Source organism: Etheostoma spectabile, chromosome 9 (genome assembly GCF_008692095.1).
Source record: "Etheostoma spectabile isolate EspeVRDwgs_2016 chromosome 9, UIUC_Espe_1.0, whole genome shotgun sequence".
NCBI classification, from domain to species: domain Eukaryota; kingdom Metazoa; phylum Chordata; class Actinopteri; order Perciformes; family Percidae; genus Etheostoma; species Etheostoma spectabile.
The window spans coordinates 38,282,451-38,308,230 of record NC_045741.1 but is presented as its reverse complement, the minus strand read 5'-3'; the positions used below and the strand labels follow the sequence as shown (position 1 = coordinate 38,308,230).

The 25,780-nt window shown below is 41.2% G+C and overlaps 1 protein-coding gene across 2 annotated transcripts; it reads right to left on the bottom strand.

The window, feature by feature from the left end:
• Positions 1–434: 434 nt before the first annotated feature.
• si:ch211-129c21.1 (semaphorin-4E) lies at positions 435–25,575 on the bottom strand. Of its 2 annotated transcripts, none has more exons than XM_032526814.1 (14): positions 25,446–25,575; positions 17,387–17,896; positions 15,682–15,824; positions 13,081–13,143; positions 12,623–12,721; positions 6,317–6,416; positions 5,875–5,985; positions 5,498–5,649; positions 5,106–5,278; positions 4,740–4,896; positions 4,412–4,634; positions 3,362–3,477; positions 2,903–3,122; positions 435–2,812 (listed from the first exon to the last, which is right to left on the bottom strand). In XM_032526814.1, exons 2-14 carry the CDS (start codon positions 17,493–17,495, stop codon positions 2,043–2,045), a joined length of 2,436 nt encoding a protein of 811 aa, XP_032382705.1. In that variant the 5' UTR covers positions 17,496–17,896; positions 25,446–25,575; the 3' UTR covers positions 435–2,042. The 2 variants fall into 2 exon arrangements, with proteins under 2 accessions (XP_032382705.1, XP_032382707.1); XM_032526816.1 differs by lacking the exon at positions 25,446–25,575 and adding an exon at positions 19,202–19,467.
• Positions 25,576–25,780: the final 205 nt, after the last annotated feature.

The window sequence follows — 25,780 nt, the reverse complement described above, 5'->3', positions numbered from 1 at the left end:
GTCTGGTTGTCCACTTTTTCTGTGTTTCTTTTTCTTTATCTCATGTCCTTAGTGGAAAATCCCTTACACTGGAAAAGAGATGCTGCTGTCGAATTGATTTACTCAGAAAAGTAAGTCAGAACTGTTCAAAGAAACTGCGTCCGCGATAAAGAAGCCTGTCAGCGGTAACGTACCAGACAGCCTGAACCAAGAGTGAGAGCTCATTAAATCTCAGGAGGAAAAGAAGGGCTAATGAACAGGAGAGAGGGCAGCTTTAAAAAAAAAAAAAAAAAAGATTCAAAAACTTTAACAGCCAAGTGTATGCTCACTGGCTTCTTTTTTAGAAAAAAGAAACTGAAAACAATCATTGGCAAGTGATTTGACTTAATTCCACAGTCTGTGTGTGTATATATATATATATTTATATATGCCTAGGTATGAAAACACTTTTTTTCTGCATCAGCAATATTCTATTAATTTATCACCGGATAAGATCAATATATAACCTCTTCCTTATAAACTGCTGAATAATTGAGCGGAAACCCACTTCAACCCTCTCATTTCTACAGTACTTGTTAGAGCTAAAACAAAGCGGCTCTGAGCACAGTTAATGACAGAGTGTGAAAAACAGCAGATTCGGGCTACATTCCTGTAATTTAGTTTGGTCTCAGACGTTTTTGACAAAAACAAACACTTCTGAGGTAACTGGAGTCAGTGTGTCTTTCTGTTGACATCATCCCGTCACGCAACCCACGGGAGTGTCAGTTGGAAACATCAAGAAAGCAAGCGTGCCAAGGTGAACTCCCAGCAGCGCTTACACATTCACTGCTCAGCTGTGTTGTGAGAAGGTAATCTGACAGCTAGACACGTGTCAAACTCCCAAGAAAGTTTTTTTTTTTTTTTTTTAAATAATCAACAAGGGCTGCAGTTTTCAAAAAGTTGACACCAAAAAACAAAATTATTATCTGGGCTGTCTCTGATGCAAGGAGTGAATTCACCGACACCCACACTTCTACATTCAAATGACATGCTAGTTCCCTCTCAATGATGATATATTTACTGGAGAGAAATACTCTCATGTTTTTGTTATGGAATATAGAGGTATGGAGTTCACTCTATACCTTAAATGCATAGATAAATGTGTAGTCCATTTTTTAACAGAGACTCAGAAATAAGCAGTAGGCTATTGATCGATCTTTCAGTCTTGCTTTGCCAGACCTTCTTCCACAGCGCTGTAAAGGAGGGTCTGGCTAGCAGCAGGAACAGCATTCCAGTTTGGGAGAAAAACATGCACAATCGTGAACAATCACAATCGTCTTTGGCGTCGCTAAGCAAAGCTCAGAGCCACTGTGCCTCTGCAAAATAGCCTCGGGAAAGGAATTTGTTTTGGTGGAAATGTTTACGTTCAAAAGCTTGTTTTAGTCGTGCAACAGAAAACTCAGATTGGACAGATAGTCTAGCTAGCTGTCTGGATATACCCTGCAGAGATCTGAGGAGCAGTAATTCCACCGGAGTTTAGAATTCCAACACAAAGAAAGGGAAAGGTGGACATCCGTCCCAAAAAAGAGTCAATCATTAACGCCACAGCCAAAGACTGGCCAATATGCTCTCTGGCTGATGAATGCTGTCTTGAATAAAACAGTCCATAAAATGAAACTGCCTGTAAATCAGAGGTCAAAGTTTGTGCTACTTGCTGACACTATTTACAAGCTTTAATGATTAAAAACATTGTGCATAATAAATAGTAGTTGAAAAGAAAAGCTCTTACCTGTACACAATATATTACAGTGTGTATTCACAATTTATCATTGTACAAAAAAAATACATATATAAAATGACATTTTAACCATTTCCAGTAGTGAAATTCCATCATAAATCCTGGTAAGTCTCATCATCAGCTGCCCAGTCAAAACAGAAATGATAAGACAGTGGAGGATATTGGCAAGAAGAAACATGAAGAACAAGAATTTATAATGTGAAATGTGTTCTACGGCAGCACATCTATAGGAAGATAATTAGTGCACTGTTGTCAGCCTTTGGCTGAATTCTATACCTCAGCAGAGTCAAATCTCTGACTCATCATTTATGTATCCCAGCCCGTCCAGATTTGAAATGGTGGCCATAGGTGTGAAGTGGTGCTCCCCGTTCCCTTTGAAGTCAACAGCAGAGTGATTATTATTGGCTCTGCAAGGTCTTCCAGACTCAGGCCCCAGGAGCTTAATCTCTGAAGTTCTGTTAGGGATGTGCATGTATTCAGCTGACTGCCTTTTCCGCTCGCTTTCGCTGGGCCGTTTCCCAAACTTGAAGCATTCCCAGCGTCCCTGAAGCCACACCCAAAATAATACTCCCATCAGGGAGAGACAAAGCAGCGACAGCAGAGCCACCGCCACCTCCAAATGAGTCACCCTGCTAGTGTTGCTTTGGGTCTCGGGAGACAACGGGTCCTCGCTGACCAGGTTTGGCGTAAGTACAAGCCCTGGTGCAGCTGTAGTCAGACTGTGAATAGAGTTTGAGGAATTTGTTACCTGATTGCCAAGAGTAGTGTAGTCCCCGGCTCCTGCGCCAGAGTAGAGCTGTAAATGATAAACCGCCACAGTCCGGTTGTATGCTCTGCCGGTGATCAGCTCTACTGAGTCACAGGTGTACAGGCCAGCGTCCGATTCAGTGGCACTCAGGATGAGGAGGCCCCCGCTGTAGATGTAGTATTTATTGTTGGAGTGAAGTGTTTGGCCAGAGAATCGCCAAAGGACCTGTGCCAAGTTGGAGTGGAGCTGGCAAGGCAGCTGAATATTGTTGTCTGGAACTAGGGTAAAGTCCACAGCTGCTACTGGATCTAAATACAAACCACAGACACACATACGGTTGGTCTCCCTGCATACTAATGAATAAGACTGGGCTAGGAAGAGGTTTGTTGTAAATGTACCTGGCCTTGGACATTGTGAGACGTTTCCCTCCTTCAGGCTCTGTAGTGCATTACTTGAGGGGGGTGGTAAGCTGTAGACTGAGGAGCACTGCTGGGTGTTGAAGTCCCAGGCACAGTAAGGATCCCTTGCCAGGATGCAGTCCACACAAGTGTCGTAGCGGCTGCAGTTACTGACCGGCATCTGGATAGCACCGAACTCTGATCCCGCATACAGTTGGCCCTATGTTTACACACACAGGCACACACAGACACACACACACTTCATCTTTATTACCACTGAAGCCTCTCAACTGTCTGTCAGAAGCACTATAGTGATAACATATTTAAAATGAGATATAAATTCAAAACAAAGCTCATTGTACAATATTTGCCAAGAAATAAATCAGCAAATGACCATAACCTATGATGATGTTGAGCTAACAAACCGTATTGCCACTGTATTGAACCGTTAAGAGTCACCTTGCTGGATGAGAGACGCAGGATGCTAATAGGAACTGGGTTTTCATACAGTTGAATTTCCTCAATGATGAACATCTCTCCAGCGTAGTTGACAGCCTTCTGTACATAACCGTTTTCTATCAGGAGACAAAAAAGGACCATATAATACCCACATAATAAGCACATTACAAGTGTGTGTCTACATCAAACAAATGTTGTGGTGGCTTTAAAAAGCATCCCATTAAAAATTAAAAAGAAATTTTCTCAATCAGATTCTTTCTATAACCAACTATTACATGAAAAAACTATTTTCGGTCCAAGTCTGAACAATTTCTTTTGTTTTTTACCATGTATTTCATGTTTTTGCCCTGGCTTTTAAGACTGGTTTAAAGTAGGCGGGGCTCAGCTGGAAAAAGGTGATATGCAATCAGAGTGTGAATAAAAACAAGATGACAGTTGTGGGGTTGCTTGCTTACGTTGTCTAGCCTGGAAATCCAGACCCAAATCCAAAAGGATTAAGGGTCTGACATCTAGTAATAAAAGTCGGCCATCTTCAGGGGCGGCACCAAGCGTGCATTTGAAATTCTCACTGCACGCAATTAGATAACACTACGACCAATCACAACAACACACGGGGTGACAGATCCAGAGCTGTAGATTAAACTGTCGTCATCTGTTTAACTCGCCTCTGTCCCGCCTATGTCAGATACACTGATGTGATTGGTGCAGCCCAGATTAAAGTACATAGTTAATGAGTATTACTCAATGCCAGAGTAACTCGCTTGGCAAATACAAAGAACTCTGGATGACAAGGGTTTACGTTGATAAATTGGAACAAACTACACAGTGTTAATTTGACAAATAAGTATAACAAAACATTTTATATTACAGAGATTTTTTTAAGATTTAAAAAAACAAGTTTTCAGGGGGTTTAAGTTTAATTAACCAGAACAATTAAACAGAAAACTAAGCTAAGAAAGAGGCTTATTATAGCTCCGACATCAGATTAGGTCTGCGTTCATCATTGTAAAATTACACCTATTTTGTTACAGATCCCAGCCCATAGTTTACCTGTGCCAATGAACATGACGACATATCTCTGTCTGTCCAGCGCCAACACACTGTCCACGACAATCCGTGTCAGCAAAGCTCCCGTCTTGAGCAGAAGCGGCCCTCCTGTCAGCGGGCGAACAGCCTCGTCCATAAGGGGGCGGTCCCTAATGAACTGAAGGGTTTTGTCTGGAAGGTCCAGCGAGCGATTCATCCCCAGTTCACGTGCCACACTATTGATGCACTGAAATACAAAACATCAATTCAGAATTGTGGGTTTTTCAGATGTGCTTGTACGCTTTAATGTCCAGAAGCACTTCTGGTCGCAACAAACAGCCTTTAGACTCACGGCTCCTGGTCTGGGGACTGGCACCTCTCCAGTGTACATCACCCACTTGACGTGAGATGTCTCCACAGCAACGGGTGTCTTAAACTTGCCCTCATTAAAAATATCTCGAGTGGCCGACACACTATATGCACATACTGCAGAGACCTGGGACAAGCTCCTGGAAACATCAAATCAAACACCTTTATTCAAGCAAACTGTCAAATAAAAAAATAACTTATGTTAACATATTGTATCAGACAAATGACAAATTTATTCTGACCAATATTTATGTGAATATAGACACCTTTTTCATGAGCTTTCTTTATACCTTGATGCACGTCAACATCCTTCCAAAGCCATAAAACTACAGGATTTGTAAGTACTTACGACTGCGGAGTGAAGACAGCGTAGAAGACTGTCTTCCTCCAGTCCTCGTCTTTCAGCAGGAAGACATCCTGGACAATGAGGGGCAGGCTGGGTTCAGGGAGTGAACAATCCAGACGAGCTTTCAGGAACGACGTCCATTTCCTCTGCAGTGTCCGTTGGCCGCCCATATCCCCCTAAACACAGAGACAGAGGCGCTCGGTCATGTGCAGTTCTGCAGACAATCCTCTCAACCACAACTACCAGACCAGTGTCAGACAGGGAGCGTGAGGCCAAACGCAAAGTTTGCATGTTTTGAAACAGCAGTGTTATCAAACCTACTTTCTCTTAAAGTCTCTGAAGATGCCAAAAGGTCTTGCAGAGACTGCAAGTTTTTATTCAGTACTTAATTATACCTTGCAGACACGGGCCACTCGAGACACTGCAACTTTACTGTAGAAGTCGTACTCCATGGCGTTCTCACTGAAGAACATGTACACCTTATCATCGTCACCATCCGGACTACCAAAACTCTCACCCACAAAGTCCATGTAGACAAAGTTTGGCTCTGAAATCACAAAAAAAAAAAAAAAAAAAAATGTTTAGGGCAGACACAGAAAAAAAAAAAAATCTAAAAAAGTCCTGCCTCAGTTACATTAAAAGGGTATCTACTGCATTGTACATAAGTAGTGTGGTTGTTGCCGCAGTCAATTGCTCCAATTATGCACACCTTTACTGTGTATAAAACTTTAAATGGGCAGTTTTAGTTTGTTTTTGCAGAGGAAGAACTCACCACTGAGCCAGGAGCTCTTAAACTCAGTGCGGAGAGCCAAGTCTGAGCTGCGCAGAACCACTGGCTCGGAGCCCAAGAAGTTGATAGACGTAGCAGAATACAGATCATTTCCTGTTGGACAGGAACAAGGAGTGAGGAAAAATTCCTGGAAATCCATTATTCATATTAAGCTAGAACAATATCTAATCATTTATATGTGCACTGATGGAAACATGCCAACTGGCTTTTTCTGACTAATTAGTACATATTTTGAGTGAGCAGGTAGCGCTAGCGGAGATACTGGGTGACATTTGTAATGCATTCGGTGCTCAGGTCTTGTGGCATCGTAAAATTTGCACATATGAGTTATCATATGCTGCTCTTTTCTGTTGGTGTACTTTGAACCCTCAGCCTCATTCTGTGCTTTGTTCCTATTGGCAGCAAATCTGACTCAGACACTCACCAACCATGAGGGAGGAGTATCTCTGGAAGGGATCAAAAGGACACTTCCCCTTTCCCTCCTCCTGCTTTCCCTCCAGCCTCAGCTGTCCATTAACAAACGTCTGTCGGAAACAAAGGCAGAGAGAGAGAGAGAGAGAGAGAGAGAGAGAGAGAGAGAGAGAGAGAGAGAGAGAGGAAAGAAAACAGGTTGAGGAAAACTAAAAGATAAATGCTGCAATTTCATTGAGGAACAGTATTGGGACTTTACCACTTCACCAGTGGTTTGCATATTTTAGCCAATTAATTCCAATTTGCATATATTTCCATTATGACTCACCGTTTTCCCAAATATATAAAAAGACTTTTTGAGAAGTTTTTAAATATATTTCCAACCTTCAACAATTGTATCTTTTTTTTTTGTTCAAATGACATCTTGCCAAATAATTATTGAGATAGACCATCACTTAAAGTATACATATATGGGTGGTGATGGCGCAGTGTGGGAGATCTGGGTTCAGTTCCCACTGTGATATATCAGCCAATGTGTCCCTGAGCAAGACACTTAACACCTAGTTGCTCCAGAGCCGTGCAGCCTCTAAAATATATAGCAATTTAAAGTTGCTTTGGATAAAAGCGTCAGCTAAATGACATGTAATGTACTAATATACCATCTTATTTTCTTATATCCGGTTGGGGAGAGTTCTAGCCCGACCAGGCTCCTCTCTTTACCCTGTCTCTCTTGGTTTAGCTGTAATAGTTTTAGACAGCTGGGGACATCCTTTGATACACTGAGCTCATCTCTCCTCTATCTTCCTATCTTTTCATTTATGTGCATCCATGTCCCAGAAATGCGTGTTACTAACCTAGCTCTGGGGAATCATTCCCTGGAGTTCTTATGTTCTTTTTTCCCCAGCATGTTCCCTCGGATCAGGATCAGGGACACTCTGCGGTGCCTTGTAGTGCCGCACAGTGCCCTGCTATACCATGAACTAGTACAAAGAACTGCTACAAACTACTATTTTTTCTATTTTTGTTATTTCCACTATCCCCAACCGGCCCGTCAGACACCGCCTACCAAGAGCCTGGGTCTGTCCGAGGTTTCTGCCTAAAAGGAAGTTTTTCCTCGCCACTGTCGCATTATTGCTTGCTCGGGAGGAAACTACTAGAACTGTTGGGTCCTTGTAAATTTTGGAGTGTGGTCTAGACCTGCTCTATCTGTAAAGTGTCTTGAGATAACTCTTGTTATGAATTGATACTATAAATAAAATTGAATTGAATTATATAAAAGTTAGGTTGTTGTGTTGTGGTTCTGCACATAGAAACCATTTGAGAAGACTCAGCCCTCTGAGATTTGAGTTCCTTGGCAAAATACACTGCATTCATAAGCTAATGGGTGTTGCTGAACAATCAAACTCAACAAAGACAATAAATAAGCAAACAACACCATTATGAAGGGGTATACTTTTTCTTTTTTATCGCAAGGAAGACTCACATTAGAAGAAGAAAATGGGAACCACGGCCTCTTGCTGAGTAAGATGGGTTGACCCAGTATTACAAGACAGAGAAGGGGACTTTTCTTAATTTTATGCAATTGGCGTTTTTCATGACAAGCACAGTTGTCATTAAAGGAACTGCATCTTAAGGCTTTTGTATATTACCTACAATATTCAACCACAATTATTGCTGTTTGCCTTAAAAGGATGAGTGAGGTGATGTTCTATATTTCTCTTTTTGTAAACTAATTCCATGAAAAATATGATTTAGCTTATTCCTGTGTGCCACAGACCTCCATTGTTGGCCAAAATGCATCAATGAGCCACACTGTTGCATTGGTTGACATTGCATTAAACATGGGCCAGTGTAGTTTATTTTGAGTCAATCCTACATACGCTGTCCCGCAGCTGTGAATACTCACTAAAGCACCAATTATATTTATGTATAAAATAGTCCCCGACAAATTTACCCTGTACGAGAAATGTCTGCTAAAAACTACAGTAGCCATTTTAGAAAATCACTAAGAAAAAGTAATGAAACTATACTTTGTAATCCGTTTCTATAGACTTTTTTCAGTAGGAACAAATGTGCTTGGAATCCCACATACAGGGTAGTGAGGTAGGGAAGTATAGACTGACACGTCAATGGATTTGCTGACAAATGCTGACAAAAATATAGAATGCCAACCTCATCCTTTAATCATGCAAAACCACCTGTATGGACCTTAAATAAGCATTACTACCATTAGTTTAAAGAAATAGTTTGGATCTTTTGAAGTGGGGTTGTATGAAGTACCTTTTCATAGTCCATGTGTTACCTACAGTAGATGGCAGTCGGCACGCCCCCAGTTTGGAGAAGCAGAGAATGTACTGCTGTTCACAGGGGCAGCAGCTAAACATGGCTAAACATATTTTACCCACCGACAAAAATCTATATCTGTTTAAGTATATGCTAGGGCTGCACAATTAATCCAATTTTAATCACATCTCTCCTATACTCTCTCTCCTCTTACTCTCCGCGCAGCCCCGTCACACAGCGCAGGTCCACACTTCTGACATTTGTCCACAGTTTTAATTGTTATTAACACAGCTGTATATTGTTAAGCCGGAGAGGCTAACCTGTTTTTGTACCAGTGTTTCCGTGGGTAACTCTGCTATCGCGGCCGCCACGGCAAAAAACACAGAAGAAGTTGTTGAATGTAATGAATGTCAAAAGCAATACTGTGTGAGATGGAGCCTGCTGGACCTGCAAGAGATGTGACACATGGCCAGAATACCATAGTTCATGTCTACCGCTGCAGTGACGATACAGACCATTCAACCCGTGCTGGACCCATTCATAATAAGTCAGCCGTAACTCTTTTAATCAGTTATTGTTGAAAACAAGTGAAAGAGCTTTCTCAGAGATACATTTAAAAAAAATATACTACGTACTTATTTCAGATAGCTAATTTTCATTTACATGTGTTGCAGCTGTATGTCTATACAACATACAACTTCATCATAAGAAGAATTTAGCATTACATGGACATGAAAGCAGTTATAAATAGCCTTTGTGACAATAAAATATGTTTTGGTTAAAATCAACAAATAATTGTGATAATTAATCATGATCACAATATTGATCAAAATAATTGTGATTATCATTTTGTCCATAATCGTGCAGCCCTAGTATATGCTATATTTAGAATCCATCCATATCCATCTATGCTCTCTTCAAAGCCACCAGACTCCTTTGACATTTAGCAACTTTACCTTGAAGAACACTGGAGTTGCTGGTCTACTGCTGCCTTGATTGGTTAGTACAGTAGGAGTCTAACTTCGAAAAGAGCAATAGAACAGCTTCAGTTCCCCGTCGTTGGCAAAGTGGTGAAATATAGTGCACACTGAAAACATATACTGATTTGTCTAGGTAACTAAAGTATGTTTTACTGTGTGGCTCTGTTGACAGCAGTAAATTGCTTAGCTCCCATATCGAAGCGCTGTCTGCTTCTCCAAACGCCATCTACTGTAGATAAAACACTGACTATGGATACGTACCTCATATAGACAGACAAGAGCTAAGGGAAGTACAGCACAAACTACGGGAGAAACCAAGGGAGTGTAAAGACTCCTATAGGAGGAAGCTGGAGGCCAGACTGCCACAGAATAATATCCGGGAGGTGTGACAGGGATGAAAGAGATCACCGGGTGAGGGGGGAGAAGAAGACAAACACCAGGCAGCCGTGAGAGAGTAAACTGTTGCAGGTTTAGCTCACAGGCATCCCCTGCCTCCTCTACTACTCCACCAACCCCCCACACCACTACAGCACATTTCCTCTCCCCCCACAGCAATTCAACCAATCCCCCCTGCTTTTCAATCACACCTGGCCAGGTGATGAGACAGCTGGAAAGGCTTCACCAGCGCAAGGCTGTCAGCCCGGACGGCATCAGCCCCAGGGTCCTGAAGACAGCCAGCCAGATGTCTGCTGTTCTCCAGCATCTCTTCAACCTGAGCATAAGCCTCCAGAGTGTGCCGCTCCTGTGGGAGAGATCCTGCCCTGTCCTGGTGCCCAAGAAGTCAACTTCATATGGCCTCAATGACTACAGCCCAGTGGCTCTCACATCCCATGTGATGATAGTGCTGGAGAGAGGCTGGTCTTGGCCTACCTGAGGCCGCAGTTGAGCTCTTCTTGGGACCCTCTACAGTTTGCCTACCAGCCTCGTCTGGGAGTGGATGACGCTGTCATCCTTCTTCAGCAGCAAGCTAATTTGCACTTGAAAGCTGATGGTGGTACTGTGAGAATCACATTTTTTTTTATTTCTCAAGTGCATTCAACTCTATCCAGCCACTGCTACCAGGTGAGAAGCTGCAGCTGATGGGTGTCGGTATGTCAACAGTCTCCTGGATCCCTGACTACTTGGCAGGCAGCCCACAGTTTTTTCCGTCTGGACCGTGTTCTGCCTGATGTGGTGGTGAGTGGTACGGGGGCTCCACAGGGGACTGTGCTGTTTTCTATTTTGTTCACCTTATACACCAAAGACTTTCAATACAACTCAGTCACGTCACCTCCAGAAGTTTTCTGCTGACTCTGCAGTTGTTGGGTGTATAAGGGTTGGACAGAAGGGAGAGTACAGGGTGCTGGTGGATGACTTTGTGGAGTGGTCTGGTAAGAATACCCTGCAGCTGAATGTGGATAAAATCAGAGAGATGGTGATCAATTTCAGCAGGAAGGGAACAACTCCGCAGCCCCTTTGCATTCTTAAAGCTTATTTTTTGGCGGGATTTTCCGGGATGACAGGCAACAAAGGCCCGCAGGTCAGATAAGAACCCGGGCCTACAGCCTACATGGGGCGCACCCTCTTACTGGGTGAGCTAGAGGTCGCCCCACCCTTTGCATTCTGGGTGGAGATGTGGACATGGTTGAGGAGTGAAGATACCTGGGTGTCGACATCGACAACAGGCCAAACTGGAAAAGCAACAGCACTGCTGTTTACAAGAAGGGGTTAAGCACAATCTGTTTCCTGAGAAAGCTGAGATGCTTCAACGTGTGCCGCAGAATGTTGGAGATGTTCTACCTGTCTGTTGTGGCCAGCGCTTTGTTCTCCTTCACAGTCTGCTGGGGCAGCAGCATTGGAGCCAGCAACACAAACCGATTGAACAAACTGATCAGGAAGGCTGGCTCCGTGATCGACTGCAAACAGGAGATATTTGATGCTATGATGGAGAGGAGGTCACTGAACAAACTGTTGTCTATCATGGATAACCCCGACCACCCTCTCCACCCCACACTGGTCCTACAGACGGGCACCTTCTCTAATGGTTTTTTTCCATTACATGGTACCTGCTCGACTCGCCTCAACCATGGTGCCCCGTCCTCCTTTTTCCACTGCAGATTAGCACCGCCTCATGCGTGTGGCTGGTCGTCATAGCAGGAAACTGCCGTGACATAACGCAACACACACAGAACATTGAATGTGTGTTGTTTTTGATTCTCTGCATTTGGCTGTTGCCACAGCCAGAAGACAAATTTAGTTTTAAAAGAAGCTGGAGGCAGCAAAAGAACACTGCTGGCGGTAGCAATGATGATGCAGTGAATAGTGACAATTTTCTCCGACCAATCAGTAGTCTGCAGGTTTTCACGTCACCTTTTGGTATCGCCTCAGCTCGCTCGAAACCTCAAATGAGGCAAGTAAAGTCAAGGCGAGCTGAGGAGGTACCATGCAGTGTAAAAACGCCATAAAAGGCTCCGACAGCTTCAGTGTCGCACTGACTGCTACAAGAAATCATTCCTATTACAGGCAATAAAACTTTTTAACACTTCATTACTGAGTGTTAGATGAGACTCATATAAGTCACTATCATAACTGCAACTTGCACAGGTTTCCTTACATCTTTATTAATACTATTTAAGTAGTTGAAGACTGTTATAATAACTTGTATATATGTAAATTTAGTTTATCTTCATTTTTTAAAATATTTGTTCTTATATTCTATCCTACTTATTCTTTCATGCATATTTTATCCTATTATTTCATGTATATTCTTTGTGTGTGCTGTGTGTTTGATATGTTGCTGCTGTATCACTGTAATTTCCCATTTTTGGGATCAATGAAAATCCATCTATCCATCGATCTATCTATCCATCTATCAACAACAACCCCACTTCAAAAGATCCAAACTATCCCTTTAAATGGGGGCACTGAAGCCAATGAGGAGTTTATAATCAAAGTAAAGGAAAAGGGTTTGCAAATGATTGGAATGACTCAAACCACCGCCACTGCCTCAGCTAATCAACAGAGATCCTGCATACCAAAATCTTTTAAGCCAACTCACATTTCTACAGTTTACTCACCATATAATCACAGGAGGGACTGAAAGCATTTGTGCCACAAACATACATTGTGGTGTCATTCACTTTGTGCAGGGTTCGAATGTAGTTACGGCATTCCACCTGCAACAAGATCCAGCAGAGAGAATGGCAAGGTCAGAGCTTTGTTAGTTCAGCCACAAAAACACAAACACGCCGCACATGTACACCGACTGCACTGGCTAACGGGGGTTGAGTTGGTGACAGGACGAAAGGTCAAGGCTGTGTACATTTTCTACTGCCTTTATTTGGACATTCAGTATAAAGCTGTAAGCAAAGCACTTCAAAGAAAGTTCTGTGTAAAGACTTGAAAAGGAAAAAGACTCCCATATAAATGATTTACAAATGCAGAGATATAAACTGCATGGGGGAGTAAACTGCTTTCAGCCATCCTTTAAAGATGTAAAAGTTAGCGTATGCAAGCTCTGTTTCGAAAGACAAACCTCAGCATGTTTTCCTTTGTACGTGCACTCCCTCTGCTTCTCCTCAGTAACTCGCCAATACACCTGCATCAACAACAGAGGGGAAAATGTCTTGTCAAAGCACACAGGAATATGAGGCACATAGGAGTGTTGAAACCCACAGCACGGCAGTGAAGCTGTAGCGCGTTTACCTTAACACATCTCACTGTTTAATCCAACGTCAAGGCCAGTCAGTTCAGTCAGGGACTACCTGCAGGCTGGGACAACAAGTCCCTCTTTACTTGTGACTGTTGGCTGTCTAACTACAATTTAAAGTCAACACACCACTATCTCTCAAGTTCAACAAGGTCAATAGTCAATCAAATTCCTCATGCAAATTTCCAAATACAAAACAGTGTTGAACTGTCTGCTGATGTGAGAGCAGTTCATTACGCAATCGAATGCGTTTCTGTTAGCGATCTTCAGCCAAAATACACTCAATAGTGAAAGGGGACAGAGAAAGAATCACTGGAACTGATTATGAAATGTTAGTGAAATGTTCTTGTGACCAAGATAAATCTGAGGGGTCATAAACTGATCAAAAAGGTACAAGAATGTAATTTATTTTAACTTCTGTTGCACAATTTTTGTTTTCTAACTTTCTTCAATTTTTGCTTGATTTCTTGTGAAATACAGGATACACTCACTTTGTCAGTCTTCAAATAATCCTTCATATTAGACATGCTGAGGGAAAAGTCGTAAGCCACCACGCCCACATGTTATGTGGGATCACAAATAGACTTGACTTCATTTTAAGAAATTATGAACCAAAAAAACGTATAGGAACATCTGATATAATCCATGACAGGGAAAGACACTTCCGGCCTTGAGTGGCTTACTGGTTGTTTGATGAAATGCCTTTAACCACTGGAGTGTGGTCTAGACCTACTCTACCTGTAAAGGGTCTCGAGATAACTCTTGTTATGAATTGATACTATAAATTGAATTGAACCACCATAATATATCATTAATGTTCAATAAATCTTCAATGTTTGTTGAGGGTAGATGTAACTGAGTAGTCGTGAGCAGGTGAAAAACACTCAGAATGAGTTGAAGATGAAGTTGAAAGGATGGGATATTTATTTGTTTCCCAATTAAGGCCTACATGCAAAATGAATCATTCACAAAACCAAAATTAAAGAGATGAAGAAAAAAACATTACTTTAACAAAATAAAATAAATTGTCATGAGAGTCAAAAATGGTTGAATTAAACAAAAATACAGCTGTATACAAGTTGTGTCTTCTAACTCAGAGTGTTCAACACACGTCCTCCCTCCTCTAGCTCTCCAAACAACTGAAACTGTCAGTCTATATACCTGAAGCGAGACCATGGGATTGGAACATACCAACACAAAAGTACAATACAGGGGTGGCTCAGGTGAGTAGAAAACAAAACTCAAAACAGCCAAACCTAATAAAGCTGGAAATTTACCAAACATTATCTACATATTCACAGAAACATTTCACAAAGACCCAAGATAACTTGACAGCCAATAAAAAAATTACTCCAAATTCCAAGTCACATCCTGTTACCCCCGGATATCCTAGCATCATTTAAACACTCCGTGCACGGCCTTACGGTCACAACTGTCAGATTTGAGTCGCGCATGCGTCACTTTGCGAGTAGCCTAGAAAAAGCTAACCAGAGACTTCTGTAATGTCAATACAATACAAATGGACCAACTTAACGAGGTTCGTTCACTACTGGCTACAAGTCAGCAATCAAACACAACAAAGGCTGTGAGTTGAATGACGTTTTGAGCTAATGTTAGCAATCAAACAATCATAAATAGCTAAAACGTTTCTGAAACAACTCCTATCTTCTGTTATTGTTTGTAATGAGAGAGGTTTATTATATCATGGATTTCACAAATTTCAGCATGACACGTTATGCCGTAAAGCGTTAAAATCTGAGCATGAGCAACTAAAATCTGCCCTCGACTTACATCGGGGAGTGACACCAACTTTCCTTTACACACAAAGCAGCAGACGCTGGTAAGACACAAAGACTACTTGTTAACTTCTGTTACCCTTTTAAACTGACACATAGTTAAAGACATAAGTGTTGCGTGAGTATTATAACTGGTCATGTTTGGGAAATAAATTATATGGGTTTAAACAATGGAGAAAGATGTATTGATGGATGTCGCTATATAGCATAAAAATCACTGCAGTACTGGATGTTAAATATGTGCGCAAGAAAGCTACGGGATTACTGTGGGGATTTTGAGGAATGGTAACAGATAATTTGAAACCCATGTGATTAGTAACAGAACATATCGACACGCTAAACAAACATACAGACAACCTTTAGACTCAGTCCTTGAGAGATAAAATAGGTAGCGCATCGCTACCGTGACGGGCAGCCACGCACTCCGTCACAATGTGTAATCCGCAATAATTAAAAGCTCATGAATAGCAATTTAATCTAGCAAAAGAGAATCTGCATGTTAATAAGTAACGGTTCTGCAGGTGTGTGTGTTTATGCGTTATTTTACAATAGCTTCAAAACTGAACACAGTTGATCAGAACAGAGTGGCAGACCTTCACGTTGTACAAACAGATCTTTCACATGTTCTTACCGCAGCCTTTTTGACCGAGACGTTGTCGATGTCCAGAGCATAGACGGCCTCTCTGGCCCCCAGCAGCAGCACACCCAAGTCGTCTCTCATTAGCATTGTGGAGTAGTTGAAGATCCCCTCTTCTTTGAAGAACTTCAGCTCGTCTAAAAAGATAAGCATCTGCATTACTTTCTAGATTTAACTGCTGTGACTCTCTGCAGTTGGAAAAATGTTCCAACAGCAAAACCCAAATGCAAACTCATTGAAATTTAATAAGCAGTGGTGTAGTCTGCGTGATACGCAGGTATACACAGTATACCCAAGAAAGCTCCAGGTTTTCCATATACCCACTTAAAAATGCCCATGACACACAACAACATACTTTCCATTATATTTATATATATTTTGAACTGGCATCTGTGTTCTTTTTCTTCACATCAGCTTAATAGAGGTATTACCACCGTAAATTGGTGCATAAACGTGTATCTTGTAGGCCTGCACGATTCGGGGAAAAAAATATGAATCATGATTTTTTTCTTTAGCTCAGAACTGATATCATGATTCTCTGTCACGATTCCTCACAAAACGTAATGTTTATTGCACACATGAACCATGACAAAACAAAACATGTTGGCAGTACCAAACTGATTTTTTTTGGCACCTATAGCACATCACCACAAGCCTGACACTACAGCGGCTTCAATGAAGTGAAGGGAGAGCATTGCAGCGCTTGGGAGTGCTTTAAAACCTATTTTATACGTCTATGTTTAAAACTTACAGAAGAAAGTAGTAGCGTTTGAAATTAAATGAGAATCAAAGTCATTTAAAAAAAAAACAAAAAAACAAAAAATCGGAACAAGGGTGAATTGAGAGTGCGATTTTATAATGATTAATCGTGTAGGCCTAGTATCCAAATACATAAAATGAAGTTGTTGAGGCTCAAAACTTGCCTGAGGGAAGACACCCAGACCCCCCACTATGATATGCCCCCCCTTCCCCAAAGGCAGATTCTGACACACAGACAAACACACATAGTCAGTTTAAGTATGCATTTGAGTATTTTAACCACTGTATGTGAACAAGCAGTGAAACTGGGAGTGCTGTCTGGGACAAGCTTCTAACCAGTGGTGTGGTCTAACAATTAATTTATTTATTTATATATATATATATATATATATAATATATATATATATATATATATATATATATATATATATATATATATATATATATATATATACACACACACACACACACTACCGGTCAAAAGTATGGGGCCACTTACAAATTTCCATTCCACTCGATGTTAGACAGAATACCAGCTGATCTGAGTGGGGGGCTGATCTTTAATGCAATATCTACATTGCCCATTATCAGCAACCATTCATCCAATGTTACAAAGGCATATTCTGTTCACTAATCTGATATCATTTAAAAAAAACTAACTGAGAAAACATTGGAGAACCCTTTTGCAATTATGTAAGCACATAATGTAATATGAAAACTGCTGCGCTGGTTAAAAAAACAATGCAACTGATCTCAACTGGTATTCTGTCTATAATGGAGTGCAATGGAAATTTTGAAGTGACCCCAAACTTTTGACCGGTAGTGTATATATTCCCGAACCAAGGAGTAAAAATTCCAGAAACGCCCTAAAACACTGTACCGACACATTCAAACATCCCATGACATATTAGTGGAGAAGCATTTAGAATTTGTGACTTACTCTGGTAAGGGACAGTCTTTCGTGGGACACAGTATTGATTGTTGAGTGTACTTAATGAAACATGAAGCATCAATCCACAGATGATGCTCAGGGCTGAGAGAAAAGACATGGCTCAGAGTCCAGGTTTGTCTAAGTGTGGAAGAGCTGCACAGTCCAGCTCTGCCACCAAAGCACCCAATCAGAGACAGAACATGGTCCAGGGTCTCAGTCCAGATGTTGTTGCTGTTACACTGTGGTGACGTCACTGTCCTGGACATGTGCTTCTCTGGCACGAGTCATCCTCTGAAGGCAGTTCATAAGCACGTTTAACCAGGTCTGTGGGGGGGCGTAGCTCAGCTTGATTTCGGTTCAGTTTGAAGTCGGTGTCCTGGGGGTTGTGGTTCTATGTCGGCGTTAGCCTCCAGCGCAGTGCTAATGAGCTACTGGTGTCCTCTCTGGAAGGAGGAGCAGAAGCCATGCTGTCCAGCTACTGGTGAGGAATACTGGAGGAGATCATCCTAATGGACATCTCTAGGAAAGATATGAAAACATCTATGCATTAAATTATTAAAGATACCCATGACATGAAAAGACTGACTTTAATGCAAAAACTTGGAATGATGTATACATTAAAAGTGGGCAAAGTGGATAACATAATAACTTTAAAAGAAATACATCATATAATTATCAAAATGAAAATCTATGCAGTTAATTGACAGTAAGCAGGAATGAAAGAGACATCAGATGATCATTCCGATCTTTCACAAGAGAACTGACCATAAGCTTCCTCCTAAAAGGGCCACTGCAGCAAATTAGCATTGCACTTACATTAGAATGGGGGACTCACAAGAAGCAGATGAAAACCCAGAACGATCAAAATCGACCAAAATATCCTGAATTTCAATGCATTGTGTGAAGCCAACAACACTGGATCCTACAATTCCCATGAAGCAACTTAAATCAGCTTTCATTAGACTCTCCCCGTCTGATATGTATCTTTCAAACTCCAGAGTTCACCCAATTTTGTTTGGCTTACTGTTAAAAATAGTAGTTAGATTTTCAGATGTCAAAAAGACATGGTATGCAAACCATTGACAAATATGACCTCGTTGTTACATCAGAGAAGTCTAGCACCACTTAGCCAGAACTTTGAAAAGTCATAACTGTAAATTTCACAGAGGAAACTAATGTCAAGTGCAATGCTGCCATGCTGCCCACCAACCCCCACTCTCTCTTCCTCCTTCACTCTCTGTCTCTTCCTGTCCTCCTCCCTGATAAGAACCTGCTTCCTCTGGGCTCGGCGGGGGTTCACGTGGCAGAGGGGATCAGTTCAAGTTGGGGCATGTATGCAGATCACAACAATTCATTACTTTAACGCTCCTTCCCTACCCTGGGATTCAAGCTGAATTGAGACCTACCATTTCTTTGGCGAGTTTCTTTCTGTTTTGACTAACTGAGCAGCGCGGCCTCATTCAAAATTCATCAAGGCACTTTTTCCTCAGAATAACACACAAAGCATACTTAAGAGCAGACTCACAAGGTAAAACTCTACTTTTATCTTTTTTTAGTGCACACTGCTCATAAAGCAGCCGCACCACACAGCTTCTGTGCAAATGTTGTTTAGATTTTTTAGCTCGTAGAGGAGAAAATACATCAGATTTCACAGAGACGCACAGATCCTTTGAGATACACACCACAAAGTCCTTGCCTGTTGACAGACGGCAAAAATGACAGCATCCAAATTTCCTCGAGAGACAGTCAGGCACTTGCTCCCTTGTGCCGCTGAACAACCTCAGTTTTTAATGTGCATTTCGCAACAAACTGCCATTCTCCCACCTTGTTGTTACTTGACACAGTGGGACGAGCTGCTGCATGCATAGGACTGCTCATCTGTTGTCAGAGCCCCGATGTCTTGCATACTTTGCCCCTCAGGCTGTGAGGGGTTGGGGGCTGTAGGGTGAGCGCTACAGCTGAATGAAATGACTGCAGGTTGTTTTTCACAGCATTTGACAGATACTTCCAAACAGTGCAGACAGACAGGTATGGCTATAACAATAAAATAGTGCCACAGTTGTTCCTGTTTCTCTCCTTGTTTATCCATGGTCACACTTACACACTGACACGTGGATATGTGTGTGTGTTTGAGGGTTCGGGGGGGTATGCACAGCTGAGGCTTTTACACAGCTGCTTTTTCTTTTCTAGTCTTTTTTTAGTATGAACATTTAAAAATCGTAACCTCTTTCACGCCATTTAAAGACATTTAATGTTGAAGGAAACGACACATGACATATTATCTATCACTTTACACTGTAAATGTATTGGTGAATGGGGAACATTTTAGCAGCCTATGGACACATCCAGCAGACACCGAGCAACAATACATTTACATTTAGAGTTCTAAGTTTGACCACCTGACAAATGTCAAAGTCAAATATTTTTCTCCACAGGGAAAAAGGTGTCTCTTTAGCTGCTAAACGCTAGGGGTGGACAATATATTAGGTTTTTCATCGCCATCGACATGTTAACTTGCACAATAAATACACCGTGAAAGTAAAAAAATATATAGTAGCAACGTATTAAGTTACATACTGTCTGTAGGCACTATTTTGTTGTCAGAATCTGCATGTATGTGAGTGAGGTTTATTAAACTAGTACTGCAGTCATAGACTGTATATTTATTAATGTATATAATATAACAATCTAGTGCTGCAGTACTACATTGCATTGTTGAAGGAGAAAAGTGTGACAAGATGAGGGGAGACGCAACTGGTGCCTAAAACAAATAGCACATAAGCCATCTAGCTGTCATATTTTGAATACAGAAGAGATGTCATGGAACAAGCACAGGTACTGTGCATAACTAAAGAACTAGGTACACTAATATCTCTTTATTGCAAGTAATATAGTTATTGACATATTTAATACATTGAATATTTTCCTCATATTCTGCCGCACTACTAAATGCTCTAATGCTATTAGAATGTATTTACTGAATAAAAGCTGCATGGTGCGACCGCCTAGCAACAAGGGCCAGAAAACCAAACTACCTAAAAGAAGCCAAAACTCTCCATAGAGCTGGGGGACGTTGCCGACCTCTGTGTTCTAGATAGTCACATAGTGTTGAGGGTGGGACATGGTGGGTGAAACCAAAGGACTATCCCTATAAAACAACACTAATGCATTGGATGAAATAAATTCATGGCTAAAAGTTACTTTTGGACAGTAAGATTATGATCCCATATTTATTTGTCTATGTCCTCCACCTTTGCTGCTTCTTTGTTCTTTTTAATTAATCAGGAAGGACCATCCCATGGACCATTTGACCTCCTTACCTGATGGAGGAAGGCTCACAACGTCATCGCCAAAATCTAATTTATTTGTTAATGGCGCACTAGCATTAATAGCTGCAGACTTGATGGCATTTTACAAAGTGGCTTATGACCCTAACTTTTATTAACCACACACACCTTTATTAATAGAAGTAAATCATTAAAGAAGGCTGGTGGATTTCAGCACATTGTGTATAAAGGGTCCTTACATTATGTTTCACACATGAATGATTCATTAACCATTGAAGTTTAGAACATATTTGTTTTCTCTTTCAGTACTAGTGACCATAATAATAATAATCATAAACCACCATCAAGTTAGGTTTGCTCTCCACTGAAGCTAATGGGATGTTGTGAAATCCAGCTCTGTCTTTTGTTTATGGGGAATCAATGCTGATTCCTGTACAGCCAGCAAAACCTGTAGGGCTGTCATTACACATGACAGGCACAGTATAAAAGAAGTGTAATATTTATGAAGGGCATTGTTTATGACAAAAATAGTACCGTAACTGCATACAATGAAGAAAATTATGAAACATTGTCTACGTGGTTGCATGTATATACAGCAGCCACAAAGTCAGCGTCAGGGATAATGAGCTTCTACAAAAACAAGAACAACAACAGTGTGACGTGAATAGTTTCTCTTTACATCTCCCACATGCACCTTTACGCCAAGCAGAATCCTGAAAAGGTTAGCGCTGTGGCAGTGGGTTTTCACTTATAAACAACCGTGGGTTGCAAAGGCTGCACACAAACTATTACAATACGTCCGAGAAGCCCTCCAGCGGTATCTCCAAACACTCCAACCACTTGAAGCATGAGGATATTTATAGCCTGTTCAGGAGCATTCACCATCTCTACAATTCTCTATGATGGGTTCTCACTTGATGAGTACACATTACAACCTCCAAACAGCGGTGTCTGAAACGTGCACAGACTTGCACACTGTTGTCATTACTGTGAATCATAACAAATCCAAATCCAAAAAGTCATGTGAACAGTCAAACGGCTGGTTTAAATCCGGATTTACCTGAGTGGCTGACTAACTGGTCTACAGGTTTGATGCTGTTTGAATCACTGGCCAACTGGTTTGTTGCCAGTGCGCCTGTTTTCCAGCCTGTGTGCCTGTTTGGGCAAAACGATTTTTTTTCCCTTGGGGGGGGGGGGGGGGGGGGGGGGGGGGGGGAATTGATAGAAAAAAAAAAAGCAAATTTCCAGACAGATATTGCGATTTCGATTTGCAAAATTCACTGTGTAACAGATAAAACATGTCATGGGGCATATTAACATTATACCTCATCAAAACTGCTCTATATTCTTATGCAAGCATGAGAACATCAAGTGTTATTCTTTAAATAAGCATGGAACATTGAACAGTCAAACACAGAACATTTATCACAAAAGCTATAGTTATAGTACAAAAACAATTCCCGTAAACTGAAATTTTTGATATGCCTCTTTTCAATAGCAGCATCTACATATTGCACCTTCTACAATCATGTTTAATAAAGTAACAAAAATAAATGAGAAATTCACTGAAAATTGGACATTTCTGTAAACAATCTGTGATATGTAACCTTATTCCAGCATTTATCTTGTGAAAAAACAGTAAATATAATACAAAGAAGAATGAAAAATGTTTTTATTCTTGCATTGCCAGACCCTCCTCCAAGCGTTGCAGCGTTGCAGTCCACACAGCATTCCGGGATGGGACGAAACAGTGCTCTTGTTTATTGGCATTTCTTTAAACCAATCACAATTGTCATAGGTGGCGCTAAGCGCCGGACAGAGCCATGGCTTGAAACCGATTAATCGTTCAGCCTTGGTGCCAGTCAAGACGTATGCCGAGTGGCCCACTGACAGGCTGGCTGGTGAGCGTGCTGTAATACACTATTCCATCACACTGACCTAAACAGGAAACTGGTTGTGGGAGGCTGCTCACCTCTGACACTCCTTGTTGTGTCACAGACTGTGTTGTGAAACACTCATTGGAAAACACACCCCAGTTCAGCAGCGAGTTATATTTTTGCAAGCTCAGATGGGTCAAACAAACCCATTACTTTATCATAATGACAGTGCTTGGCCAGCTTTTGTTTGCATGCAATGTTCAGGAGAGTTGTAATTAGGTGAAAACAATACTTCAAAAACAATGCTGTGTGTGTAGAGTTTTTTAGTCTATTACCACATTCATCGTTATGCTAATGGCTGGATAGACAGATAGATAGTTAGATAGACAATCTATGCTCTCTGCTCTGACAAATTACTTGTCATTAATGAGACAAGTCTGGTTGAGTGTAAATGCACGCTTGAACACACACATACACACAGAAAAAAAAAACACACCCAAGCAAGTCTCAGCAGGAGCTGGAGCACAAAAGAAAAATATGAACACACAAACATCTCTGCCTGCTCTACCTGTGTTCTGTGACAAGTTCACTGACACATGGGAATACCCAAGAAAACTAAATGAGGTGAGCACTTCAGTTTGGATTTGAAATCAAAACCAATGAACCGATTTAATGAATGTCTTTGTATCCAACTTCATAGAGTCAATACCCCGGCTGCTGCAATAACCATCATTTTAATAGTCTATAAAATGTCAGAAAACAGTACAAAGTGACCAAGATGACGTCTTCAGATTTCTCATTTTGTCTGAGCAGCAGTCTATAACAAAAGATATTCACTGTACAATTATATAAACCTGAGCCTGTAGCGCTTGATGGTTTTTGTGACTGCACTTGGGGACACATTCAAAGTTTTTGCAATTTTCCGGGCTGACTGACCATTATTTCTTAAAGTAATGATGGCCACTCGTTGCTCTTTACTTAGCTGATTGGTTCTTGCCCTAATATGAATTCTAACAGCTGTCCAACAGGGCCGTCGGCTGTGTGTTCAACCTGACTTCTGCACAACACAACTGATGGTCCCAATTCCATTAATAAGGCAAGAAATTCCACTAATTAACCCTGACAAGGCACACCTGTGAAGTTAAAACCATTTCAGGTGACTACCTTATGAAGCTCATTGAAAAAACACCAAGGGTTTAAAGCGCAATCAAAAAAGCAAAGGGTGGCTACTTTGAAGAAACTAGAAAATAAGACATGTTTTCAGTTATTTCACACTTTTTTGTTAAGTACATAATTCCACATGTGTTCATTCTTAGTTTTGATGCCTTCAGTGAGAATCTACAATGTAAAAAGTAATGAAAATAAAGAAAACGCATTGAATGAGAAGGCGTGTCCAAACTTTGACCTATATATATATATATATATAAAATATATATATGTGTATGTATGTATGTATGTATGTGTGTGTGTGTGTGTGTGTGTGTGTGTGTGTGTGTGTGTGTGTGTGTGTGTGGTGTGTGTGTGTGTGTGTGTGGTGGTGTGTGTGTGTGTGTGTGTGTGTACCGACATTAAACTGCTTTTTCCTGCTGTGGTTCTCCAAACTTATCAAATCTGTAAAAGTCACTTTACTGACCATGTTAGTCCATCTGATTATGAGCCTTCTTATGTGTGTTCAATAACAGCAGTTACACACTTTATGTAACATGAGCGTCAGCGATGCTGCAAATTTAAATGCACTGTGTTACCTGTGTAGAAGACCTGTGAAAAACGTTGTCACTTGCCAGGAGATGCCGCAAAGCTGTTTTTTTTTCCCACTGTTGCTGGTTGACATGAAGCAGGAGTTCAGTTAACATCCAGTGAGTTTTGGACTTGGTTTATCACTTAATATCAAGGGGAAACTAATTAGTTTTCTTTTCACCTTTGTAGTCATTGCAAATAGAGTGTGTGTGTGTGTGTGTGTGTGTGTGTGTGTGTGTGTGTGTGTGTGTGTGTGTGTGTAGCTTACAGTAAAAACACAAAGGAAACAAGCATCAAGTCTAGCTCAGAGACCACAGAGTTCCAGTGTATTGTGTGGTGTAGCAGTGTGCAGCCCTGCCTCGACACCCAGCGACCCCACCGAGCTGCAGTATGACAGCTGAGCAAGTGCACTGACAATAAGTAGTATATCCTCTAGCCACAAACGCATCATGTTCTGTAATTCTCACCATAAAACTGCACACCCTAAAATATCTGGTTAACCTCATACATATGCTATTCGGTTGGATTCAGTCCCACTGCAGACAGAATGTTCTGTTGGTGAATAAATAATGTAGCTCTATTGACTTTTAGCAAATAATTCTAAAAATGATACACAAAATTAAAACCTGGATCATTTCTACATGCACAAGCTGTTTCGTTTTGTGGACTATTTACTAAGAGATGTGCACACAATAAACTGCATAGTACACTGTTACTGTTTTTTAAATGGAAAAAAATCTGTGTAGTCTAATTAAGCTTAATAAATACAGTTTGGCTTGTGGTTCCAAGCATTTTCCCCACAGGATTTAACCACATTATCCGCTGCTTTGCCACTTGCCCTGAAGCTTTACCAGCAGCAACCCTTCAAGTGTCTCTCCCGGTCTGTCTGCGGTGGGGAAGTGTTTGCACGGCAGCCTAAACGCGTATCCAACTACTGCTTAGTCTAGTTTCGCCTGCTATTATTAGATATATCCTATAATCTTAGATAAGACAGAGAAGTTACAGTGTGTGCGCCTCTCAACCCCAACAGGTTGCCAGACCAATTCCCACAACCAGCCCGAGGTCCGCGGAAAAAAAAAAACAATAAGCATTTTTTTTTGGGGGGGGGGGGGACTGCGCACAAACAAGTTAATAAAGTCACATGTCAGATTTCCGAATCAGACTCACCTGGAGTTTTCAGGATCTACATGAGAAACCGTTGAGATTGCTGCTGTTATTTCTGTCTTGGATCTAGCTCGGCGCTCCGTGCGCCACCTGTAACGTTCACTCCGCATCTGAATCCTGCAGGGAGCGCAGCGGTAGGCAGCGCGCAGTCACGTGACGTTAGATTACACCTTCTTTTTTTTTTCTAAATAAAAAAATAAAATAAACAGCCAATCAGCTGTAACCTTAAAACTATATTAATGTTCCCTTTGATTTGAACGACTTGTGCACTTGTTTTCTTTGTGATGTGTATTAATCCCATCCAAGGTATAACCCCACGTTGAAGTGCAAAATTGAAT